Source organism: Cryptomeria japonica, chromosome 7 (genome assembly GCF_030272615.1).
Source record: "Cryptomeria japonica chromosome 7, Sugi_1.0, whole genome shotgun sequence".
Taxonomy (NCBI): Eukaryota; Viridiplantae; Streptophyta; class Pinopsida; order Cupressales; family Cupressaceae; genus Cryptomeria; species Cryptomeria japonica.
In genome coordinates, this window is record NC_081411.1 from 113,998,874 (window position 1) to 114,020,247 (window position 21,374).

At 37.9% G+C, this 21,374-nt stretch overlaps 1 protein-coding gene across 1 annotated transcript in view; it reads right to left on the reverse strand.

The window, feature by feature from the left end:
- Window positions 1–20,975, reverse strand: part of LOC131061224 (magnesium/proton exchanger) — a 60,212-nt gene extending 39,237 nt beyond the window's left edge. Inside the window, 2 exon segments of the mRNA XM_057994760.2 lie at window positions 16,542–16,985; window positions 20,664–20,975. Of these exon segments, the coding sequence (XP_057850743.2) occupies window positions 16,542–16,985; window position 20,664 (445 nt within the window). The 5' untranslated portion in view covers window positions 20,665–20,975.
- Window positions 20,976–21,374: the final 399 nt, after the last annotated feature.

A 21,374-nucleotide genomic window follows, 5' to 3' on the forward strand; every position in this document is an offset into this window, starting at 1 on the left:
GAGCCAATGTGTTATTTTGGATGCTAGAATGGTTTCCTATCTCTCAAATTTAGATTAAGAGTTATTTTGCATCGAGTAATTCGTTGAATGGAAGGCATTGTTGATGATTTATGGTGAAACCTACTTGTTCATACCATTTGTGGTTTGTTGATTGCAAGTCACAATGCATTGTTAGACTAAACTCCATTAAAGCTTAACTTCAATTACTTTACTATCAGTAATTTGCATTATCTTTGGTGTTAATGTGTGTGGGCAATTTGAAAATCATTTATATCTCCTTAGAAGATTACATCACTTTTGTGTAGTTGTTCCTAATGGCGAAGCAAAGTTTGATTTGGTTTCATTAAGTCACCGATAGTCCTTGCATAGATAGCATAGATAGAGATAGACTAGATCTTTAAACCTTATTCCTTTTTTGCATTTTATTTACAAAGAGCATTCATAGAAGTAGTCAAAAGAGCTTAATTGCAATTCTTAAGTCATTTTGAGGGAAAGAATTGATTGAAATCCTAGAACAATTTTGTAAGTCCCTTTCTATGAATCAGCATATCAGATTTATATCCCGAGTCTATCCAGAACCTTTAAGTGGATCTTTCGCATTGTAAACCTCAGGGTCTTCTTGATTGATCACAGCCTTTAGCATTCAAGATTTCCTTGTTCAAGAGAGGGTAGGATACTCTGTATTCTATTCTGTGTTCGAGGTGCTAAAAAACACATCAACAATACCTTTACGAGGGTGATGAGACACTTAATGTGCAAACGGTGTCCAATGATATTGGGAACTTGGATGATAGTTGCGTTACTATACCTACAGTTGGGGATCAGCTTGAAGAAGTCTCATTGGTCCAAGATTTGTTTTTAAATAAAAGTTTATTCATAATGTATTTCTTATAATTTTATGTTGTAAGTCAGTTTAATGTTGTAGCACTGAGAGGGGGCGTTGTTGTGACTGTATCACACATCGCCCCATCAAAATGGGGACCCCTCTCTTTTTTGGCTTTCCCTGGTGTCTAGTCTTGCCTCTCTCTGCTTTCAGGATGAATTGAGTGGGTTTATAGAGTTAGTATAGATCAGATCAAGCTAGGTTAGGAGTCTTCATTGCTCAAAGGTCATGTCCCTCTTAAGGTCCAAGAGCGAATTTCATGCCTTGTCCTTGAATTGGTCTTGGAGCGAATTTGACTTGTGTCCTTGCTTTGATCTTTCAGTGAAAAGATGGTATTAAGTCGTGTCCTTGGAGAGGACATAGAGCGAGATTCTACTCTAGGTCCCGTCCTTCCGAAGGTCTCGGAGCAAATTTCTTATAGAGGTGTTCTTAGAGGGTGGAATTGATGTTACTCTCAAGTTGATGAAGTAGTAAGTTTCGAGTCATGTCTTGGTAAAGGTCATAAGGTAAGTTGTCATATCTTGTCATTTAGGTCTTGTCCCTAGAGAGGTCAGAGAGCGAATTTTGCCTATCTTGATTCTGTCCTCATCAAGGACATTGAGCGAACTATGTTTTGAAACTTGTCCTTGGGCTGGTTATGGAGCGATTTGAGCTTGTCTTTGGGGAGGTCTGTGAGAGAAGTTTATCTTTTGGTCTTGTCCTCACCAAGGACATAAAGCGAAATTGGATTTAGGACCTGTCCTTGAGAAGGACATGAAGTGAGCTTCTTCATTTCAGACTTGTCTTCTTAAATGGGCAAATTCAAGGTATAAGTCTTGTCCTTGGGAAGGACATGGAACGAGTTTAATTATTAAACTTGTCTTTAAGGCGGTCCTAGAGTGAACCATTTCTTGAGAGCTGTCCTCACAAAGGACATAGAGCGAAATAATAAGATAAAGGTCCTAGCCTTAGCAAGGACGAAGGGCGAATTTGTTTATAGGGCCTGTCCTTGAAGAGGACACAGGGCGAAGTGATTGATATGTTTTATCTTTGAGGTGGTCATGGAGCTAATTCACTTATTATAGAACCTGTCCTTGAAGAAGACATTGGGTGAAGTCCTTGCCTTGAGTTTGATCATCAAACATATGAAGCAATTTGATAAAGCATACATTTTTAAGAGGCTGACTAAAGCGAGTTTGTAGGTCCTGTCCTTAGGACAGACATGGAGTGAATTTTGAATATAGGTCTTGTCCTTCAAAAGGACGGTGAGCAAATTTTGATTATAGGGCCTGTCCCTAAGGCAGTCATAGAGCGAAATATACATCAAGAGCCCCACCTTCATCAAGGATAGTCAGCAAATTAGTTATAGGTCCTGTCCTTCGAGAGGTCAAAGAGCAAAAAACCATATAGGGCGTATCCTGAAGGAGGACATTGAGCGAAATCAATGCTTAATCAAAATATATGAACCTTGATCAAGTTCCTAAGCAAAGTCGCATGATACAAAGGTTTGGTGCTAAATTATATTCAAAATTTCGATTTTCAATGAAGAAAACTTAAAATGAAGAGTCGGCCATCATGAAAGGTTAATTGATATTCATTTTCACTAAGTCGGCCTAATTGTTTCATAAGGCATATCGCATATATAAAGACATTATCAAGATCATTTTAAAAATCAAATCAAAGCATTTATCTTCTATCATCAGCGAGCTTGATAAGCAGATTGAGCGAACTCTTTTAGCAGTCAGCAGATTTTGAATTCAAGGTAGCAAGACAAAATCATTAGCAAGGCGAATCAAATAAGAAGATATCAATAAAATCGAAGTCTAGCAGATTGATAAGTGAAGTTCATCATTTAAACAGCAAGAGATTAAAAGGACAGTGAATTCTTGAATATCAGCAGTCGCCATTAATCAGATTTCTTTAGGATAAAGTGCTTAAATCAAAGGTAACTCCATCTTTTAGGTAGATTTAAGGGCAGGAGCTGGTCTAGTTTGCATTATTAATTATTTTGTTTTCAATGTCAATTAGAACCTTTTCATTAACGAATTTCATATTTGATGCAAGGTTCAGTTTATAGGTCTTAATGCATTAATAATTCATCAATATTCTAACTTGACTGCCTCTTATAGGTAAATCATGGCAGCACCTAAGGCAAGTGGATCATCATCAAGGCAAGCTCTTATCAAAGAAGACCAAAAGAGTGATGATTTGGAGACCAAGATTACATCTCGATGGAGCAACATTGGAGACACAAACCTTGGCAATTTCAACATGAAGAAGTTTTGTGAAGCACCATACATTGGCAAATCATCACTTATAGCCAAGAGGATAATAGAGAGCGGCACCATCAAGGTAGCTGGCTTCCCTCCTGCAGTTCGGTGTCATGAATTGATGATCGAGTGTGCTAAACATTATGATTCACACTCAAGAACGATCGTGGCAGAGGATGGAACTGTTCTTGCCTACCTATCAGAGAGAGCCATAAGTGAAGCCTTCCATCTACCAGAGCATAGAGACATGATCTATAAGAGTCTAGAAGGAGCCAAGTCAATTTATGAAGATGATCCTGACACACGCCTATCAATCATCAATAGGGATTGGTTGCAAAAGAGTAGACCTCGCCTTAACAAGATTCCCAATGGGCCACATCGCATGGATTTTTAAGAAGAATTAAAAGATTTGATCACCTTGCTTGGTCGAGTTGTAGGAGCCCTTCAAGCCTTTTGCTTTGACAAGTGGATGTTCTTTTTCATTCAAATCATCATTCAAGGGAAGGGAATGATTAATTGGGCAAGGATCATTAGTAATTGCCTAGATGTGCAGTTGAGAAGGTTGATTCCAACTAAGTCATTTCACATGAGCTCATATATCATATATTCTTAAGCAAGGAGCTATGAATATGCAGGGTTACCACATAGAGGTCGAGTTGGAAGAGGGCCTGGAGAAATAAGGGTTTGTGATTCTTATAAGATATTGCATCATCCACCTAAAGAACATTATAGATTGGTCGATGATACTTTCACGATGCATATCACCAGGACCCTACAAGGAGGAATCCATCAAAGGTTATCTCAAGACGCGCAAGACCTAATCAAGCAATATGGGGCGTGGTTTATTCAATTTCCCAAGTTCACATATATAAGGATCCAAGGATGTCCTTCTCCTCCCCTTATGTTGCCATGATATCCTATGGATAGAATAGTGTTTCTTGAGGTTACAAGGCAATTGTTAGCATGTACTAAGTCCTTGAGGTATAAACATGGACCTTTCATCACTAATTCCATCACACTTGGGAATTCAATAGAGGTTTGTCCTTCACTTCAAGAAGCTGAAGGTGCCGAGCCAAAACTATCTCTCTATTTATCTACACCATTTGCTTCTAGAGAAAATTTGATCCTCATGGTAATGTAGAAGAGATGGCTGGGAGGAAGTACAGGCATGTGTCTCAAGTTGAAGACTTTTGGATGAACACGTAAGATGATTCTGAGATAAAGAAGAAGATGCACTCTCGAATGCCTCTTGACCTAATTAGAAGATGCAAGATATATAGAGTGGCCGACCAAGCGCAAGATAGTGGTCGATACATCCAATCTACCTATGAGAAAGTAGACAAAAGAATAAAGATCAATTGGGATGAAAAGGAAGTCACGGATTTGAGGGAATTGATGGATCCTGTTTTAGCTTGCACACGAAGGTGGGTAGATATTCAACATCAGAAACTAAAAGAGCAAGATGTGGCCATGACTTTCAACTTAGAGACAAGGATGGAAGAAGAGGAAAGGGTAAGTGTAAGTGAGAATACTTCACACTCAAAAGGATCAAAGAGAAAGAATGAACAAGGAAAGAACGAAACCTCCAAGAAGAAACAAAAGACAAATCTTGATCAACCTCCTAGCATTCCTTCTAGACATGGAAAAGAAGATCAAGGTGAAGGTCAAAGAAGAAATGAAGGTGTAGTCCACGAAGTAGATGAATCAATAGAGTCAACAATACAGAATGATAGGAATGAGAAGCAAGAACAAGGAAGAGTGTCTCAAGATTCATCACACCCAACCCTTCATATTCAGATTTGTGATGATGAAGAACAAGAGGATAATAATGAAGTAACCTCCCCTCCTAGGAATGAGCCTCCACCTAAAGAAGTACAAGTAAGAGAAGGAAGATCCTCTATTCCCGAATAGCTCAAAGAGAGGCTTACCAAAGAAGTGATAGAAGACGAAGATGAACAAGCATTTGATTTAGACAGTCTTTTAAATGGATCTCAAGAGGTCATTGAGAGAAGGAAAGCTCCAAAGATGTCTAAGATAATAAGAGATGATACAGGTTCTATAAGGATAGAGATTGCCACTCTCGCCGCAAATAAGTATGAAGATGAGATCTTAGCAGAAGAATATGATTTGGAGACATTCGACTTGGGTCCAGTCACTTTCGAGCAAGCCATGGAGGAAGCAACTAAATCAATAAAGGCAGTAAGTGAGAAGCTAAAAGCCGAAATAGAAAAGAACAAAAGATTAGAGACAGAGGTACGTGCATGGAGGAGCTATATTCAACAGTTTCAAGAGCCTTTGAGACACAAAGTCCGACAACCACACCACCTCTGCTTTCTACCAAGTCAGTTGATCACATGGAGAAAATGAGAAATTCGGCACAACTTCTAGAGGCTTGGATCAGCAAATCTTTCACAAGGGCTAATGAATTTGTAAGGAATATGATGAAAATACTTGGAAGAGCCATTCGAGTTCTTGAGATAGTTCATAACCTCATGATGACAGTTGATGCCTTCATTCATACTAGGGACGTCACCATTCTTGTTTTGCAAGCAATATGGAAGGCACCTAGACAGATGCTCGTACAAGAAGGGATAGTTAGGAAAGAATCAACTCTTAATCTGCTGTAGTGGTCAACCTTGCTCCAAATAAAGAAACTCCTTTTCAAAGATGTGAGTAATAGATGTAACCAAGTGGAAGATACCGTCCATCCTATTCATGATAAGATCATTGAGTTAATGTGTATCATTCTTAATAAAAGAATGGAAATTGAAATGGATGTGGACATTCAAGAATTAGAAAGTAGGATGAAGGTTATCTTCCAAGGAGAAGGTGGACCGATCACAGAAAAACAGTTGGATCTTATGCATACCACTATGTTTCATATTGACAAAACAAAAGACCTTGAACATGGATGGGAGGTCTCACTTCTTACAGCCTTTGATGAGGTGATCCACCTAGAGGAGCGTATGAAGAATCCACCTGAGATTCCTATTTCTAAAATTGAGAGCATGACGTCCAGATTCATCAAATATTCCAAGAAGGAGAAAGAGAAAGGAAATAAAGTTCTAGAAGAAAGTTTTTTATGATCTCATTTGGCATGTCGCGTTCCTATTGGAGGATGCTTCCTTGATTTCTGTGTCAGCATGTGTTATTCTCTCATTGGTTGATTCATGGTGATGATTATCTAGATAGGGTTTTGTTGTGACCATTTCACACATCGCCCCATCGCAAATGGGGACCCCCTCTTTTTGCTTGTTTTTCGCTCGTTTTCGCTTTTGGTTTTTAGGGTTTTGTTAGTTAGTTAGTTGTCTGGATTTAGGGCTAAGCCTTAGGGTTTTAAATCTCGCCTTTTCAAGCCAAAATCCAGTCACTTTTGAGAGTTTTTTTGAGCTTCTTGTCTAGAATGCAAATTTTGAATGCAATGAATTCGCCAAAATGGTCTAATTTTCAATTGGAATGTTCATGTAGAGCTTAAACTTGTCTAAATGATGACCGTCAATATGAATTTTTGTCTGACTGAATATTTTGACCAAATTTTGACTTTTTTGAAGTTTGATCCTGGGCATTGGAATTGATTTGTTTTCGCCTCGTGAAGTGTTAAAATGTGAAAAATCTTGTTATTTTGGCCTGTAGGAGCAAAATCACTCCTGTCCCTCAGTGAAGGACGGGAGCTCATTTCCAAATATCTCATTGTCCTTGCAGAGTCCAGACAAATTTTACGTTTGAAATGATAAAGAACGACAAGATCTTTCATTTGAATATAAATTGAAGATTTTCATGAGCACAGAAATGCCTCCAGGAGCAAAATCGCCCCTGTCCCTCAGTGAAGGACCGGAGCTACAATTCAAATTTCGCCTTGTCCTTGCAAGATTTTGAAAACTTAATGATTTGAGGACGTCCGAAGGAAGATACTTTGCCAAATGAATATAATTTGAGATGCAAAAAACGAAGGAAAATGACCTATATTGACTAAATCGCTCCTGTCCCTCTCCAAGGGACCAGGGCGAGGTACCTTGTAGCTCTCGTCCCTCTCCTAGGGACCAGAGCGATTTCCTCCATTTTGCAAAATCCAGACAAGGGTCAAGGCAAGTTTACGTTCAAAAACGAAGGAGAACATGAGATGAATGCATTGAATATAAATTGAAGAGTTTTGGGACGTCCATACCAATGCTAAATGCCTAGTTCGCTCCTGTCCCTCAGGAAGGGACTAGAGCGATTTTTGATATAATTGCCTTTTTTTGCAAAATTCCAAATGATGTCAAGGCATGGGCGTATAGAGTAAAGAAGGACAAATCCGTTGAATATAAACTTGGAACCTGGCAAAGTAAGATGAAGGCCACAAAGGAAGGATCGCTCCTGTCCCTCTCCAAGGGACCAGGGCGATACAATGGTGATGATGCGTCCCTCCAGAGTTCAAGGTCGTCCCTCCAAGGTTCAAGGCCGATCCAAGTTAGGACGAAGGGTGGCGAGGACATTTCAAGGCATTTCCATCAAGCGCAACGTTGCAAAGGTCATCACATGGAAGGATTTGCACTCTAAAGACCTAGATCGCTCCTGTCCCTCTCCAAGGGACCAGAGCGATATCTACATAATGGCGTAAATTTCAAAAGGCAAACGAGTTTCAAGTTACCAAAAGGGTCGAAAGGACATCATTCCACGCAATGAAGATAATTGCAAGTTGGTACAAACAAGAACAAGCATGTTATGATGAACTTCGCTCCTGTCCCTCAGGAAGGGACTAGAGCGATATTGATATATTAGATTAATCCATGCAAAATTTACGTAAGGACAAGACATTGCAATGTTTTGGAGGGTCCATGGTATGGTAAAAAGATGATAAACAAGAGTTTTGAACGTGAAATGATCATCATTTTGAGCATGGAGACTAGATCGCTCCTGTCCCTCTCCAAGGGACCAGGGCGATTTGCTTTGGATTCCTTGTTTTGCTTCAAGATCAAGCTAAGTCAAGACGTCTTAAGATAGCATATGGTCCAAGACATCGTTTGAAGACAATTTGCAAGAGTTTTTAACGTCCAAACATTGCTAATCGAGGTAAAAGTCTCCCATCGCTCCTGTCCTTTGGACAAGGACCAAGGCGATCCTATCAAAACACTCACGTTCCTTCAAAGATCAAGGCGAAATGAGGATAGGAAATGCGAAGGACATCGTCGGGGAGACATTACAAAAGAGATCGAAGTTTAAAAGTCGCCAAGATCAAGGAGAAATAATGGATCGCTCCTGTCCCTCTCCAAGGGACAAGGGCGATGGTCCCTTTAATTCGTCCAAACATATGATGAAAGCGAATGGGAATAAGCGCAAAGGACACAAGCAATGATTTTTCGAAGGTCAAAGATACAAGATGAACATAAAAACATGGAGATCGCTCCTGTCCCTCTCCAAGGGACCAGGGCGATAATGGTCATAGGATGCACTTGCTCGCACAAGGAAGAAATTCAAGTTCAAAGGACCACCAGATGATCGATTTGGGACGTGGAAGTGAAGGAATTAAACGTCGAAAACGCAAGAATCATGCCAAAGATGGTGAATCGCTCCTGTCCCTCTTCAAGGGACCAGAGCGATGAGGTACGTCCCTCTATTTACATATTTTTTGGCGCCAAATTAAACAATTCGAATTTACTTTAAATGCTAAATCAATTTAAAAAATTGAAAATCCATTTTTTATTGGCATTTAATATGGCGTTAACATTTATTAATTATTTTTGCCTTATTTAAAAATCGAAATTTGCAATTAAAAAACGCAAGGCATTAGTAATTAATTAATTAATTAATTAATAAAAAAATCGATTTGAGCGCTCATATATGGAGGTCGGCCTTGTTATTTCATTGCAAATCATTTAAAAAATGGTTTTGTTTTTATTAAGTCGGCCTAAGGGGTAAAGGATGCAAGCGCTATATAAGGGGGGTAGAATTATCATTTTCTACATCATTATTTTTACCTTCCTTTATGCGAGTTACCAAGAGGCGAATATAGTGCGAGTTTCATTTATCCAAGGTGGCAAAGACACTCCAAAGGTGGTGCGAGTTTCATTTATCCAAGGTGGCAAAGACACTCCAAAGGTGGTGCGAATTGCATTGAAGACCAAGGGTGGCGCGCTTAGACATTCCAAAGGTGGTGCGACTTCAAACCATGGTGGCGTAGACATTCCCAAGGTGGTGTGAGGCGTGCGAAGTGTGTTGGGAGAGGTGCGAATTGCATTGAAGATCAAAGGTAGAGCGAATTTGAAGATCCATCCAAGACCACGCCTAAGGCGAATTTGCTAAGGACTTGGTGATTTATTTGTGCGAAATTGAAGATCACATTCTCTCCAGAGGTGGCGAAATCAAATTTGAGGGGATCATATTGAAGATTATCTTTATACCTCAATTTTGCCTAGGCAAATTTTGTTTTTGCATTCTAGAGTTAGCTCTCTATCGAGGTATGGCGATTTAATTATTATTGTTTTATTCATTCATCGTCATATTTCAAATTTTGAATTTTAAATCTCTTAGCTCAATCGTTGTATTTTAGGAAATGATAACTCTAGGGACTTATCATGAGGTTTCCTAAAATCTATCTCTCTTATCCACGTTATTTATTGCAAAATCTATTTCTTATAATGAAATGTTGTGTAGGTATGGCAACCCCAAAGGCGGGAGCATCCACCAGTCGCTCGGCTCTCATGAAAGAAGATCAGAAGACTGAAGAAGTGGAGACCAAGATCGTGTCCAAGTGGAGCAACATTGGAGATACAAACTTGGGGAACTTTAGCACGAAGAAGTTCCGAGAGGTCCCTTACATCGGCAAGCCATCACCTGTCGCCCGGAGAATAATAGAGAGTGGCATTATCAAGGCGGCCGGTTTTCCTCCAGCTATTCAATGCCACGAGTTGATGATCGAGTGTGCCCGTCATTACAATCCACAGTCCAGGACAATTGTGTCCAATGAGGGAAACATTTTGGCGTACCTTTCAGAGGAAGCCATAAGTGAAGCCTTCCATCTTCCAGAGCACAGGGACATGATATACAAGAGCATTGAAGGAGCCAGATCAGTGTACGATGATGATCCAGATGCTTGCTTAAGCATAATCAACAAGAACTGGCTACTCAAGAGTCGTCCCCGTCTGAGCAAAGTACCGAACACACCACACCGGATCGATTTCCAAGAGGAGTACAGAGATTTGATTACCATGCTCAACAGAGTTACAGGAGCACCTCATGCCTTCTATTTTGAGAAATGGATGTTTTATTTCATCCAGGTGATTGTTCAAGGAAAGGGTACAATACATTGGGCTAGGATAATTAGCCATTGCTTAGACGTACAGTTGAGAAGACTCAGGGCTACTAAGTCCTTCCACATGAGTTCATATGTCATCTATGCCTTAATCAGGAGCGTTGAGTACGCAGGACTACCTCACAGAGGAGTGATTGGAAGAGGACCCGGCGAGGTCAGAGTTTGTGAATCCTATACCCACTTGCATCATCCACCAGGGAAGAACTACAAGTTAATCAATGATACTTTCACGATGAACATCACAAGGACGTTGCAAGGAGGGATTCACAACAGATTATCTCAGGATGCCCAGGAGTTAATCAAGAGGTACGGTGCTTGGTTCATTCAGTTTCCCAAGTTCACTTACATTAGAGTGTATGGATGTCCTTTACCTCCATACATGTTGCCGAGATACCCGACAGACAGGATTGTGTTACTTGAAGTAACAAGGCAGTTGGCAGCATATGTGAAGGCATTCAGACACCGACATCACAATGGAGTTCAGGTACCTATTATTTTGGGTAATTCAGTTGAGGTATGTCCCAATGTCTCAGCCATGGATGACGCAGAGAGGGAGTTAGCCTTGTATCCTTTTTCATCTTTTGCTTGGAGGAATAGTTTTGATCCTCATGGACATTTAGAGGAGACAGTCGGTAAAAGATTTAGACATGAGTACCAGATTGAAGATTTTATGATGAATCTCCTAGATGATCTTGAAGTGAAACGTAAGATACATTCTAGATTGCCTTTGGATTTCATCAGGAAATGTAAGATTTACAGAGTAGCCGACCAAGCTCAGGACAACGGCAGGCACATCCAATCTTCATATGATAGAGAAAGCAAAACAATAAGTTTGAATTGGAATGAGCCCGAAGCCGTGGATTTAGATGATTTGATGGCACCAGTCTTGTCTTGTACTCGCAGATGGGTAGACATTCAACATCAGAAGTTGAGAGAACAAGGCATAGCCATGTCTTTTACTTTGGAAGAAAAGCCAGCCGAAGGTGGAGCCAGTGTTAGTGAAGGCAACCCTAATCCTAGGAATTCAGGTGAAGGTAACCTTCGATGTGCCAGTGAGGGCAATCTCCATCCGAGAGGTTCAAAGAGAAAGGAAAGATCAGAAAAGAAAGAGCCTTCCAAGAAAAAGCAAGGTGCTAACAAAGATCAAACACCAGGTACTTCTTCCAGGCCAGAAGATAGAACAGTTCGAGTGGAAGAATCCATGGAATCGATGGTACAGAATGATAGACAGGAGGAAGAACAGGCACAGCATGTTTCATCCGATGGATCTCTCCAAGACTATGATCTAGATAATGATAATGAAGTAACATCTCCTCCCAGACAAGAAGAAGTAGTACACAAAGAAATTCAAGTTCAAGAGACAAGATCAAATATCCCAGATTGGTTGAAGGAAAGATTGACTAAGGTGATCGTAATTGAGGACGAGGACAGTGCAATCGATCTAGAGAGCCTTGTTGGACGCTCACATATGACAACAGAGAAGAAGAAGGCTACAAAGATGTCCAAGATGATTCGAGATGAGACTGGATCTAGAAAACTGCAGATAGCTACACCGGCGGCAGACAAATATGAGGGTGAGATCCTAGCAGAAGACTATCATATACAGACTATTGAGTTAGGACCATCCACAGCAGAGCAGACTTTAGATGATGCCACCGACACATTTGAGGCATTGAAGGATAAATTTAGAGAAGAAGTAGAGAAGAATAGAAAGCTTGAGAAAGAGGTCGGTGCATGGAGAACATATTTCAGTCACATCAATGAACCTTTGGGACGTCAGGATCCAGTTAGATCACCATTGCAGGCATTGCCCCTTCAATCAATCAATGAAGCAGAAAGATTCAGGAATATGGTCCAGCGTACATGTAATTGGATGGATAGATCTCACACGGTGGCCATTGAGTTTATTACAAGGATGTCGAAGATCACCCACCAGGCTATCCAAGTTCTTGAGATAATCCACAGATTGATGGCAACAGTAGCTGCATTTGCCCATACCAAGGACGTTGTCATTCCTGTCTTGAAAGTTATAAGACATACATCCAGAAGAATTTTAGCACAAGAGAAGATCTTGGAAGGCGATTCTCACAGTTTGTTTCAGTGGTCAACCTTACTCCATATAAAGAGTGTTCTCTTTGAGGACATCAGTATTAGATGTGGTCAAGTTGAGGAGGTGATCAATCCGATCCAGGACAGAGTATTTGAGGTACTTCGTACCATTCTTGGCAGAAGGATCGAGGTCGAGACGGATGTGGATTTACAAGAATTTGAAGATAGAATCAAGATCATCTTCCGCAAGGACGCAGATGTTACAGATGAGCAGTATGATCAAATGTATGCCACCATGCTCCTAATTGATAGAACTAAGGAACTTGAACCCACTTGGGACACAGCTCTTCTAGATGCATTTGATCAGGTTATCCACTTAGAGGAGAGTATCAAGAATCTTCCCGAGATTCCAAGCACAGAAATCGAAGGAATCGTGACAAAATTCATTGCATATGCTAAGAAAGAGAATTGGAAAGGGAATAAGATTCTAGATGAAAGGTTGTTACAGATGACATGACATCTTATTTCTCATTGGCTGATACCTCCTAGATTTTTGTGCCAAATTTAATATTTGGCTATGTATTTAATATTGTTCAGTAAAAGGGAGGTCATTTGTAACAAACCCTAATTAGGGTTTAGGTGTCATGATCTTGTCCATTGATTTACTTTCAATCTGGACCTTTCATTGTAACTGGGATGCTATTTATACCCCCATTTTTCATTTCATTTGTAACAGAATAGTCAATAAAAAAAATAGAGAATAGAGTTGAGAAATTAGAGTTGTAAGCAATTTTTATTTTGTAGCAAGATTGAGTCTTGAAGAGAGAAGTTCAAGCAATTGTTGTATATGATGACTTGGAAATCAATAAAATATTGAAGTTATGGTGTTTTGTTGCAAATTTCTTAAGTTATCTTCATGGTTGTTGGATGTACTTGAATCTCGCTCAATCAAAGTAGTTTGTTAATTAGAAAGACTAAGTGTGAGATTTGATATTTGGTAGGATTCGCAATCCAAACCACTAGCTTCTTGCTGATTGTAGGAACGCCTTGCGTGGTCGACTGGAAAACATTTTGAGTCCTTAACCTTCAAGCATTTTCGCATCTAGGATATGTACCTTCGTAGTAGTGTCCTTGATCTTTGATGCATTGAACACCATTATTACCTTAGAAGATCGCACTAATTTCAGTTAAGTTGTTATCTTATGGCAAAATTGAAATTGGTTGAGTCTTGCCAAATCTCATTCATGCTAAGTCGTTCATAGGGTTAGGCTAGATTAGACCTCTTAAGCCCTATCTTTTTCCATTTTTTGAAAGTTCTTTTTAGATTAGTGAAATCTTCGAACTATTGAATCCGTAAGAAGCCTTGAAGGAAACAGCAAATCACATCATACCACTAAAAGCTTGTCCACACGTGGAGACCCCACTAAAAGAACCTTGGAGTCTATCTAACTGATCCTTTTTGCAGATCTTCAGCAGTTAGAGACTATTTTCTCAAGAGAGGATAAGATGCCTGTCGGTATTTTATTCTGTGTATGATTGTGTACAAAATACACGTCAACAGGTTTTTATTTGTGTCAAACCCTAATTGGGTTTAGGTGGCAGGATCTTGGCCTTTGGTCTCTTTTCAATTTCGGCCCTTCATTGTATTTGGAAGCTCTATATAAGCTCCACTCATTTCATTTGTAAAGGTTAATAATGAGAATAGGAATAAGAGCAGTTAATGGTTAGCAATTGATAGTAATAGTAAATAGTGAGAGAGCAATAATAGCAAGAGTTAGACTTGAAGAATTGTTATTATTTGGCCAATGGATTAATGAAACATTGAAGTTATGGTGTTTTAACTCAATCCTTGAACTTGTTGCATGGTTCTTCTATCTTCTCAAGCTAATCTTTTGATGATAATTTTAGTATTAGATTCCATGATGGAATGTTGTATTTGATATATTGTGAAGCTCGTCATCCATACCACTAGCTTCCTTGCTGATTGTAAGCAAGCCTTGTGTGGTCAACTGGAGCATTTTAAAGTATTTAAGTTCGATTATTGTTCAACTTTTGATATGCATTCAATTGAATGTGTCTATGGTTGAGAGTGATTCAAAAACCTCAAAACATCCTTAGAAGATTGCATTAGTTCTAGCAGAGTTGTTCATGTATGGTAATGCTATAATTAGTTGAGTTTCACTTGTATCATTTCTTCATTCATTCATGTTAGAGTAGCTTAGAATTCCTTCTAAACCCTCACCTTTTGCCCTTTTTTTTGGTATATTATTTAGTAGTTTTAGGAAGAAACCTCATCACATACCATCAACCGATTGAATCTATTCGAACCATAAATGCCCTTTGATGAAACAGTAATTACAACGACCAACTAGGCTTATCCACACGTAGAGATCCTACATTTGGAACCTTGGAGTCTTTCTTGGATGAACCTTAAGCAAATCTTCAGCATCCAAAATATTTTGATCAAGAGAGGGTAAGATACTTTGATATTTTATTCTGAGTTTGCATGTGCCTAGTGAACACATCAACACGTTGGAAAATAATGCTCCAACAATTAGAGTTCAAATAGGAATCAAATAAGATTTGTAGATCTGTTTCAGTTAGATGTTAAGAGTCTCTAGTTGAGTGTCAATCCGTTTTTAGATGACAAAAATTTTAATTCGTTGTCATTTCTATTAGCATATTTATAAGATCTTGTTGAGTTCACTTGATTCTTTATATTTGTATTCTCCAATGATGTATAATAATTTGAGTTCTTCTTTTCTGTGTATGTACTTTTTCTATTCTATTCTCTACTTTTCCTATATATCTTTGTTTTGAATAGTACTCCAAGTACAAAGAGTGGGATTGAGGACAAATTTGTTTTGGCGATAACAGTTCCCTTCATATAGTTGATTGAGGGAAGGTGAAAGTATCTTTCATGGAAGGAAGAGCATAGACACTCTAATTTTTTGCATATACCAAGTTGGACTAGAAATTTAATTTCCATTTAAGTGCCTTGTACCATTGCTTTATTTCAAAAGCATATTCAAAGATTTTCCTGAAAGCCATTTGAGTGAGATTTTCCTATATATAAAGGAACATGTCTATTATTAAACCTATTATATCTTTTTCTAAACACCGAAATATGAAGGGGCGATGAGAAGGAAGAGGACAAGAGGAGAAGGGATTTCTTGCAAACTCGATATAAACTTACAACATAGCCTCACTAACAAATCACATGTAGAAGTTGAACCATGAAAGGCTATGTTCATGTTAAAATAAACCACATGCAACACAAGTAACTTCAATGTCGTTAATTCTCCAAATAATAACAAGACAAATTTGCCAAAATAATACCTAGAGTTGCAAGCAAATAGATCTCTATCCTTCTTATGGCTAAGATGACAAAATCAGCTCCAAGAATATAATTTAATGCAAGGAAACTAAATTCTATATTACTTCTTGGAAATAACACTAAGGAGATAGCTACCAAGATGAATTTCATTAAAATTTACCTAGAAACAAATGGATGCATTAAATATAGAAAGCAGGTGAATCAAAGAGTTTGCATCACTCACATGTATGCGACCAAGAGGCCAACTAAAAAGAATCATTACCTCCCTTACCTCTTTGTTGGCGTCAAATACAATAACAGTTACCAAACTTCACTAGGTGTGAAGCTCATTCGAGGTATCATAAGCTAGCTAATGAGCTGAGGATAAGATAATATTTGGACTAGAAGAAGTGACAAACAGGTTATTCAAATTCATTAAATGTTTAAAACTCAAAGGTTCTGCAAGATCATCAAAAGAGCCATGTAATTACTAATGACAAATCTTGTGAGAGAACATATATTCCTAGTCTTGAGATAGTGGAGAATCCCCTTCATTTTGAGAGAAACACCAAATTAACATCAAGCATGGTGACACAACTTAAAACCAACCCAAACTTGAAACGAAAGTGACTCAAAACTCAGCAAAACATGACATCAAAATTAGCAAATGAAACATCCTATTACTGGAGAAGGAATAAAAAAAAAAGTGTTGTAACAAAGTGTGTGTAGAGGGTGGGGAGGAGAAATAAATACCTCCAGCATAAAGTTGACCAAGGTTTTGAAAGGCATCAATGATAGCAAGTGATATTTGTGGAAAGCTTGTGCCAAATGCTAGCAAAGAGATATCGACCAATGTATAATTCCATATCCTTTCTCTTGTGACCACTTCAGCCCCTGTGTCAGGATCCAATATAACAATCTTCCGGGTCTGTTGCACAACTTTTGCCATTGAACGAAAAAAGCAACCAGTAATGACAGAAAATCCAAAAAAACAATAAATAAGGCCCAAAAAATATATAGATGCTCGAATTCCATTTCCTATGTTGGTCTCAGCATAGAACAAAAGATAGCTCTTGCACCTCAACTCTGGGATACTTGTTGAGTTGTTTGGAACAAGCTTAGAAAGAAGACTAACTTTATAAAAATATCCTTTCCGATCTGAATCGAAAATTTGTGTATTAAAATGCATTGTTGCCACTGTAAAAGAACACATTGTCATATAAATCCAAGTCAGAAATTTGTCATTGCTAATCATAAATTACTGTAACAATATCCTGAACACAATATTGCAACTAAATCAAAATTATTAGTATTAGACAAAAAACATATTCACTATTTAAATGGATTATAGTAAAATGATTAAAATTTAATCAAGAAGACAAACAAAACAAAACTCTAATGAATTTACAATAAAATGTATGATTTTGTTTTATTTTCTTGAAATATAAATCAAAAATAGTTCAGAAGTCCCTAATGTTGAATAAAGGACTTCCAGGAAAAATAATACTCAATTTCATGGATTGTGGAAAACTTTTCATGGATTGTGGAAAACTCATGCGTTCGATCAATATTTTCCTCATTTACCAACAATAATATGCAAAAAGTTGGATTCATAAAATACATAGAATCATCCCCACTTATAATTTTTACCTTTGCATTCACCACCAGCTTCTTGAAATTTATGTCTTTAATGTTGTAAAACAATATTGCATTGTCATCGAGGATTGGAGAGGTAGCTTTTGAGTTGGATCTACCGGCTGAGAGTAGGGTGCACATGTATTTCATGTGTCTCGCATGAGAGCGTTGGGACACAAAGTGGTTCCTTCTATAGTCTTACCTCCCCTAGATGAAGAGGGGAAACTGATTCTCATCCCTTAGGCTATTATTGACATCAAAAACCATAGACTGAAGAGGAGAGTCATCACAGAGTATTTAGTGAAGTGGAAGAACTTGCTGGTAGAGGATGCTACATGGGAGAGCAAGTAGATATTACTGCATCATGAGTTGAGAGTGCTTGAGGGCAAGCATTCTTGGGGAGGGCGGACTCTAATGTCCCCTTCCTAGGCACCTTCCATTTTTAGCAAAGTTAGTCCATCAGCATTGATTCCCATAGGCTAATACAATGGATAGGGAACCCATCGGGGGATTGGTGGACCTTGCAGGTCATTTGTGGGGTTTCAGGGGCTCAGAGCCAACTTCCTATTTTTTAGAGGTTACTGCTATTTTTAGGCGTCACCTAAATATTTCCATTAAGTAGCCGCTCCTTTTGACAATGGAAAAATTAAATAATAAAGGGGATGTTGAAATAAAGTTTAAAGATGCAAAAATACCTTAGTTTTGTTTTGTTATTTTTTGGTAACCCAGAGGTATCCCTGCGTCTCATCCCAGCGACCAACCCTGCCTTACCTTGGACTTATAGGTGCCTAAGTTGTGCGTGGGTTTTTGGGAATGAAGTATAAAGACATTTTGGATGCCCATTTGAGGTATTGGCAGAGATTATATTTTGGAGAATTTTGATTGAGGTTGAAGGATTCCTTTCAATCAGATTGTGAAGATAAAATTCTTCACAATTATGGATGCCTGCAAGAGTGAAAGATATCCCAAGGGCTGATCATTTAGCAATTGTTCATAGTTACAGAAGAGCTAAATAATTACAAATTTGACAGAGGATTCATTGAAGATCAGTAAATGTTATAAAGGCAGATTGAGAAGATCAGATTGTAGACTGCAGTCTTTGGAAGACCCAAGAAACAGGCCATACATCCTTCAAGGCAGGTCGTACCACTTCTTGGTCAGGCCGTACCGGTGTTAGAGGACTGTGTAGGGTTTTATGAGAAGCATTTCAGTTCTTTGTGGCTCAACTACAGGCTGTCTCACACTGACACAGCTAGCTGCCATCACCACGAATGTTTCCAACCTTCACAGGGGAACATTGGAGGATTAGTGCTAGGTTGATTTGAGCCGCAGGTTATGCATCAGATCTGCAAATTTAGGAAAATTTATTCATGACTGTAGCAAATCGGGTATGTCCATTGATTTCATTGAAATAAATTGGAGTTTAAGGTTTACAGCAATTGTGTATTGTCTGGAATTTTTATTTCAGTTTGTATCATCATTTCCAAGTATTTGTTTCCTTGATCTAGCTTTACACAAAAACAAAAACAAAAAAAACAGAAAATTACACAAACAAAAAAATCACAAAACTGAAAGGAAACAAAAAAAAATCAGCAGTTGCATACTTAGACAGGGTGGACCATTTCAAGGGTAGATCATATTACACTACTGACAATCATTTGGTAACAGCAGATTGGTATGATGCATATTACTCATGAACTAAATGTTTATTTACAGTAATTTCCATCTAAATTCTGTTAGGAATAAAGGACAGACATATGGCCTATAATACAACATGTTTATTTACAGTAATATTACATCTAAATTCTATTACGAATAAAGGACAGATATATGGCCTATAATACAACATGTTTCATTTGTTTTTATATATATACGTTTAATAGATTTATGTGTGTTAGTAATAGCGTAATCAGAACTATATAACAATTATATTTAATTTCATTAATTTACTTATATAATCACAATACCAGAGAGATTAGCATATTAATGACCTAATCCTTAATCATTCTATACTGCCCTTCATGAGGGTAGGCTGGTTTTGTTAAGGAAAAGGCGGAGTAAGTCCATCCCAAAATAGGTGAGCCCCAAGAGGTGGTATGGACGGTTGTTCTAAACCCTTAGGAATTCCAAGAGGTGGTATAGACAGGTGTTCCTGAAACCCTTGGACCTATTTGTGGAGATGGTTTCTTATCACTCTAACAAGTAATTTCCCATCCTCTATTAGGGTTGATGATTAGGAAAGGGGTAAGAATTGGGGGCTAACATATGGTAATTGTCACTTGTATTTTGAATATTAATTGTTCCTTAGTATTAATAATCTAATTTAAGGCATAATGATGTATGTTAATTACTGGAATATTAATTGTTCCTTAGTATTAATAATCTAATTTAAGGCATAATGATGTATGTTAATTACTGGGAAACGGGCAGCCTTCTAGTAGGGGACATTACATTCAAGACATCATTATTTTAGTGCAGTATTAATTAAACATAGTAAATTGTGCTACCATGTGTTCATAAGAATTTATCCCATCCTCCAAGTCGTGGGAACCTCTTTTAAACTACTACTACTAATTCTTATTGGTATACCAATACAAACGCTGTAGATTAAATATCCCCTCTATGTCTGAGCAGGTACCGCCCATGAACAAGTAAAACGGAAGATTAGTGTTTATAATATATATCTACTGTTACAGCTGACCTGTTTTCTTTTTATTCCACCACCCATGAAAACAATTTTTACAAAGTAGATGAGGGGCATGGCAGATTAACAAAGTTCGTTGCAGGGTTTGATGATCAGTAGTGTGGAAACAAGGCTTCATTGACCTAAAGGAGTTAATTGAAGCACTAATGCAGAAATTCCAGTAAAAAGTATGTAATAAATAGGACTACAAAGCAATTTTACATTCAATAGGGTTGAATCTTAAATAATTGAAAAGTTGGATCAGCAAAAACATTTGGAAACTGATATCAAATTTGAGCTTGACATTAATATCTGCAAGACTCTATTTCCAAATTTCCAAAGGGTTAAACACACTAGGCTAAGTTCAAGCCTCAAACAGTCTTATACCACAAGATAATTTAAATTGCAGTTACCTATGGGTCTTTATACCAAATGGCAAATCAAACAATACAACAATATCAAGTAAATTTTTAAAAATTTATTTAAATTAGAGCATCCATTAAACAAACAACAGAGAAGAAAAACATAAACAGGTTTAATATAAAGAAACCTCTTACTTCACTGAATGATCCTTTATGTCAATGAAATTGGGCCTCTATTTGCTTCCTCGGGTAATAATTTCTACTTTTTCCAAGCAAAAGTTCGGGTCCGTGTATAATACAAACAGACAAATCGCTCATCTCTAAATATTTGTGCAGTCCTAAAGTTCAACAACTGTGCAACTCTAAAAGCCCGGCATGCTCTTATTCATTATCTGTTTGCATATTCTCGGCATTTGCCTGTGAAAACGTGGCAAAAAGGATAATATGTCATTTCAGCAAGTTTCTCATTGACGATTGGCCCTAACGTAGACATATAAAATGAAATGAATGAAGAATACGAAAACAGATCAACCTGTGCAAGTACAAACTCAAGGTTAATGAAATCTGTCTTATTATATATATCGAGGGCAACTTTCAAGACTTGTAACAGGTCTAACGATCGAACCTCCTTGCCTACACCATTACATGAGGTGCAGGATCCAAGTCCACTTACACTCTGAACTCATTCTTTTCTAGTCAATATTGTTAGTACAGAAAACAAGTTGCGATTATAATGATAGTATAATAGAATTGTTTGAATAGACTATTTTTTCTCAGGATCATTGCCTAAAAATTATAGAAATTAATGATAAAATAATTTTATAGATTGTAAAATTCTGGTATATGGATTTCATAAAAAAAATTTACATTATGTCTCAGCAATATTCCATGATCTATCACAGAATT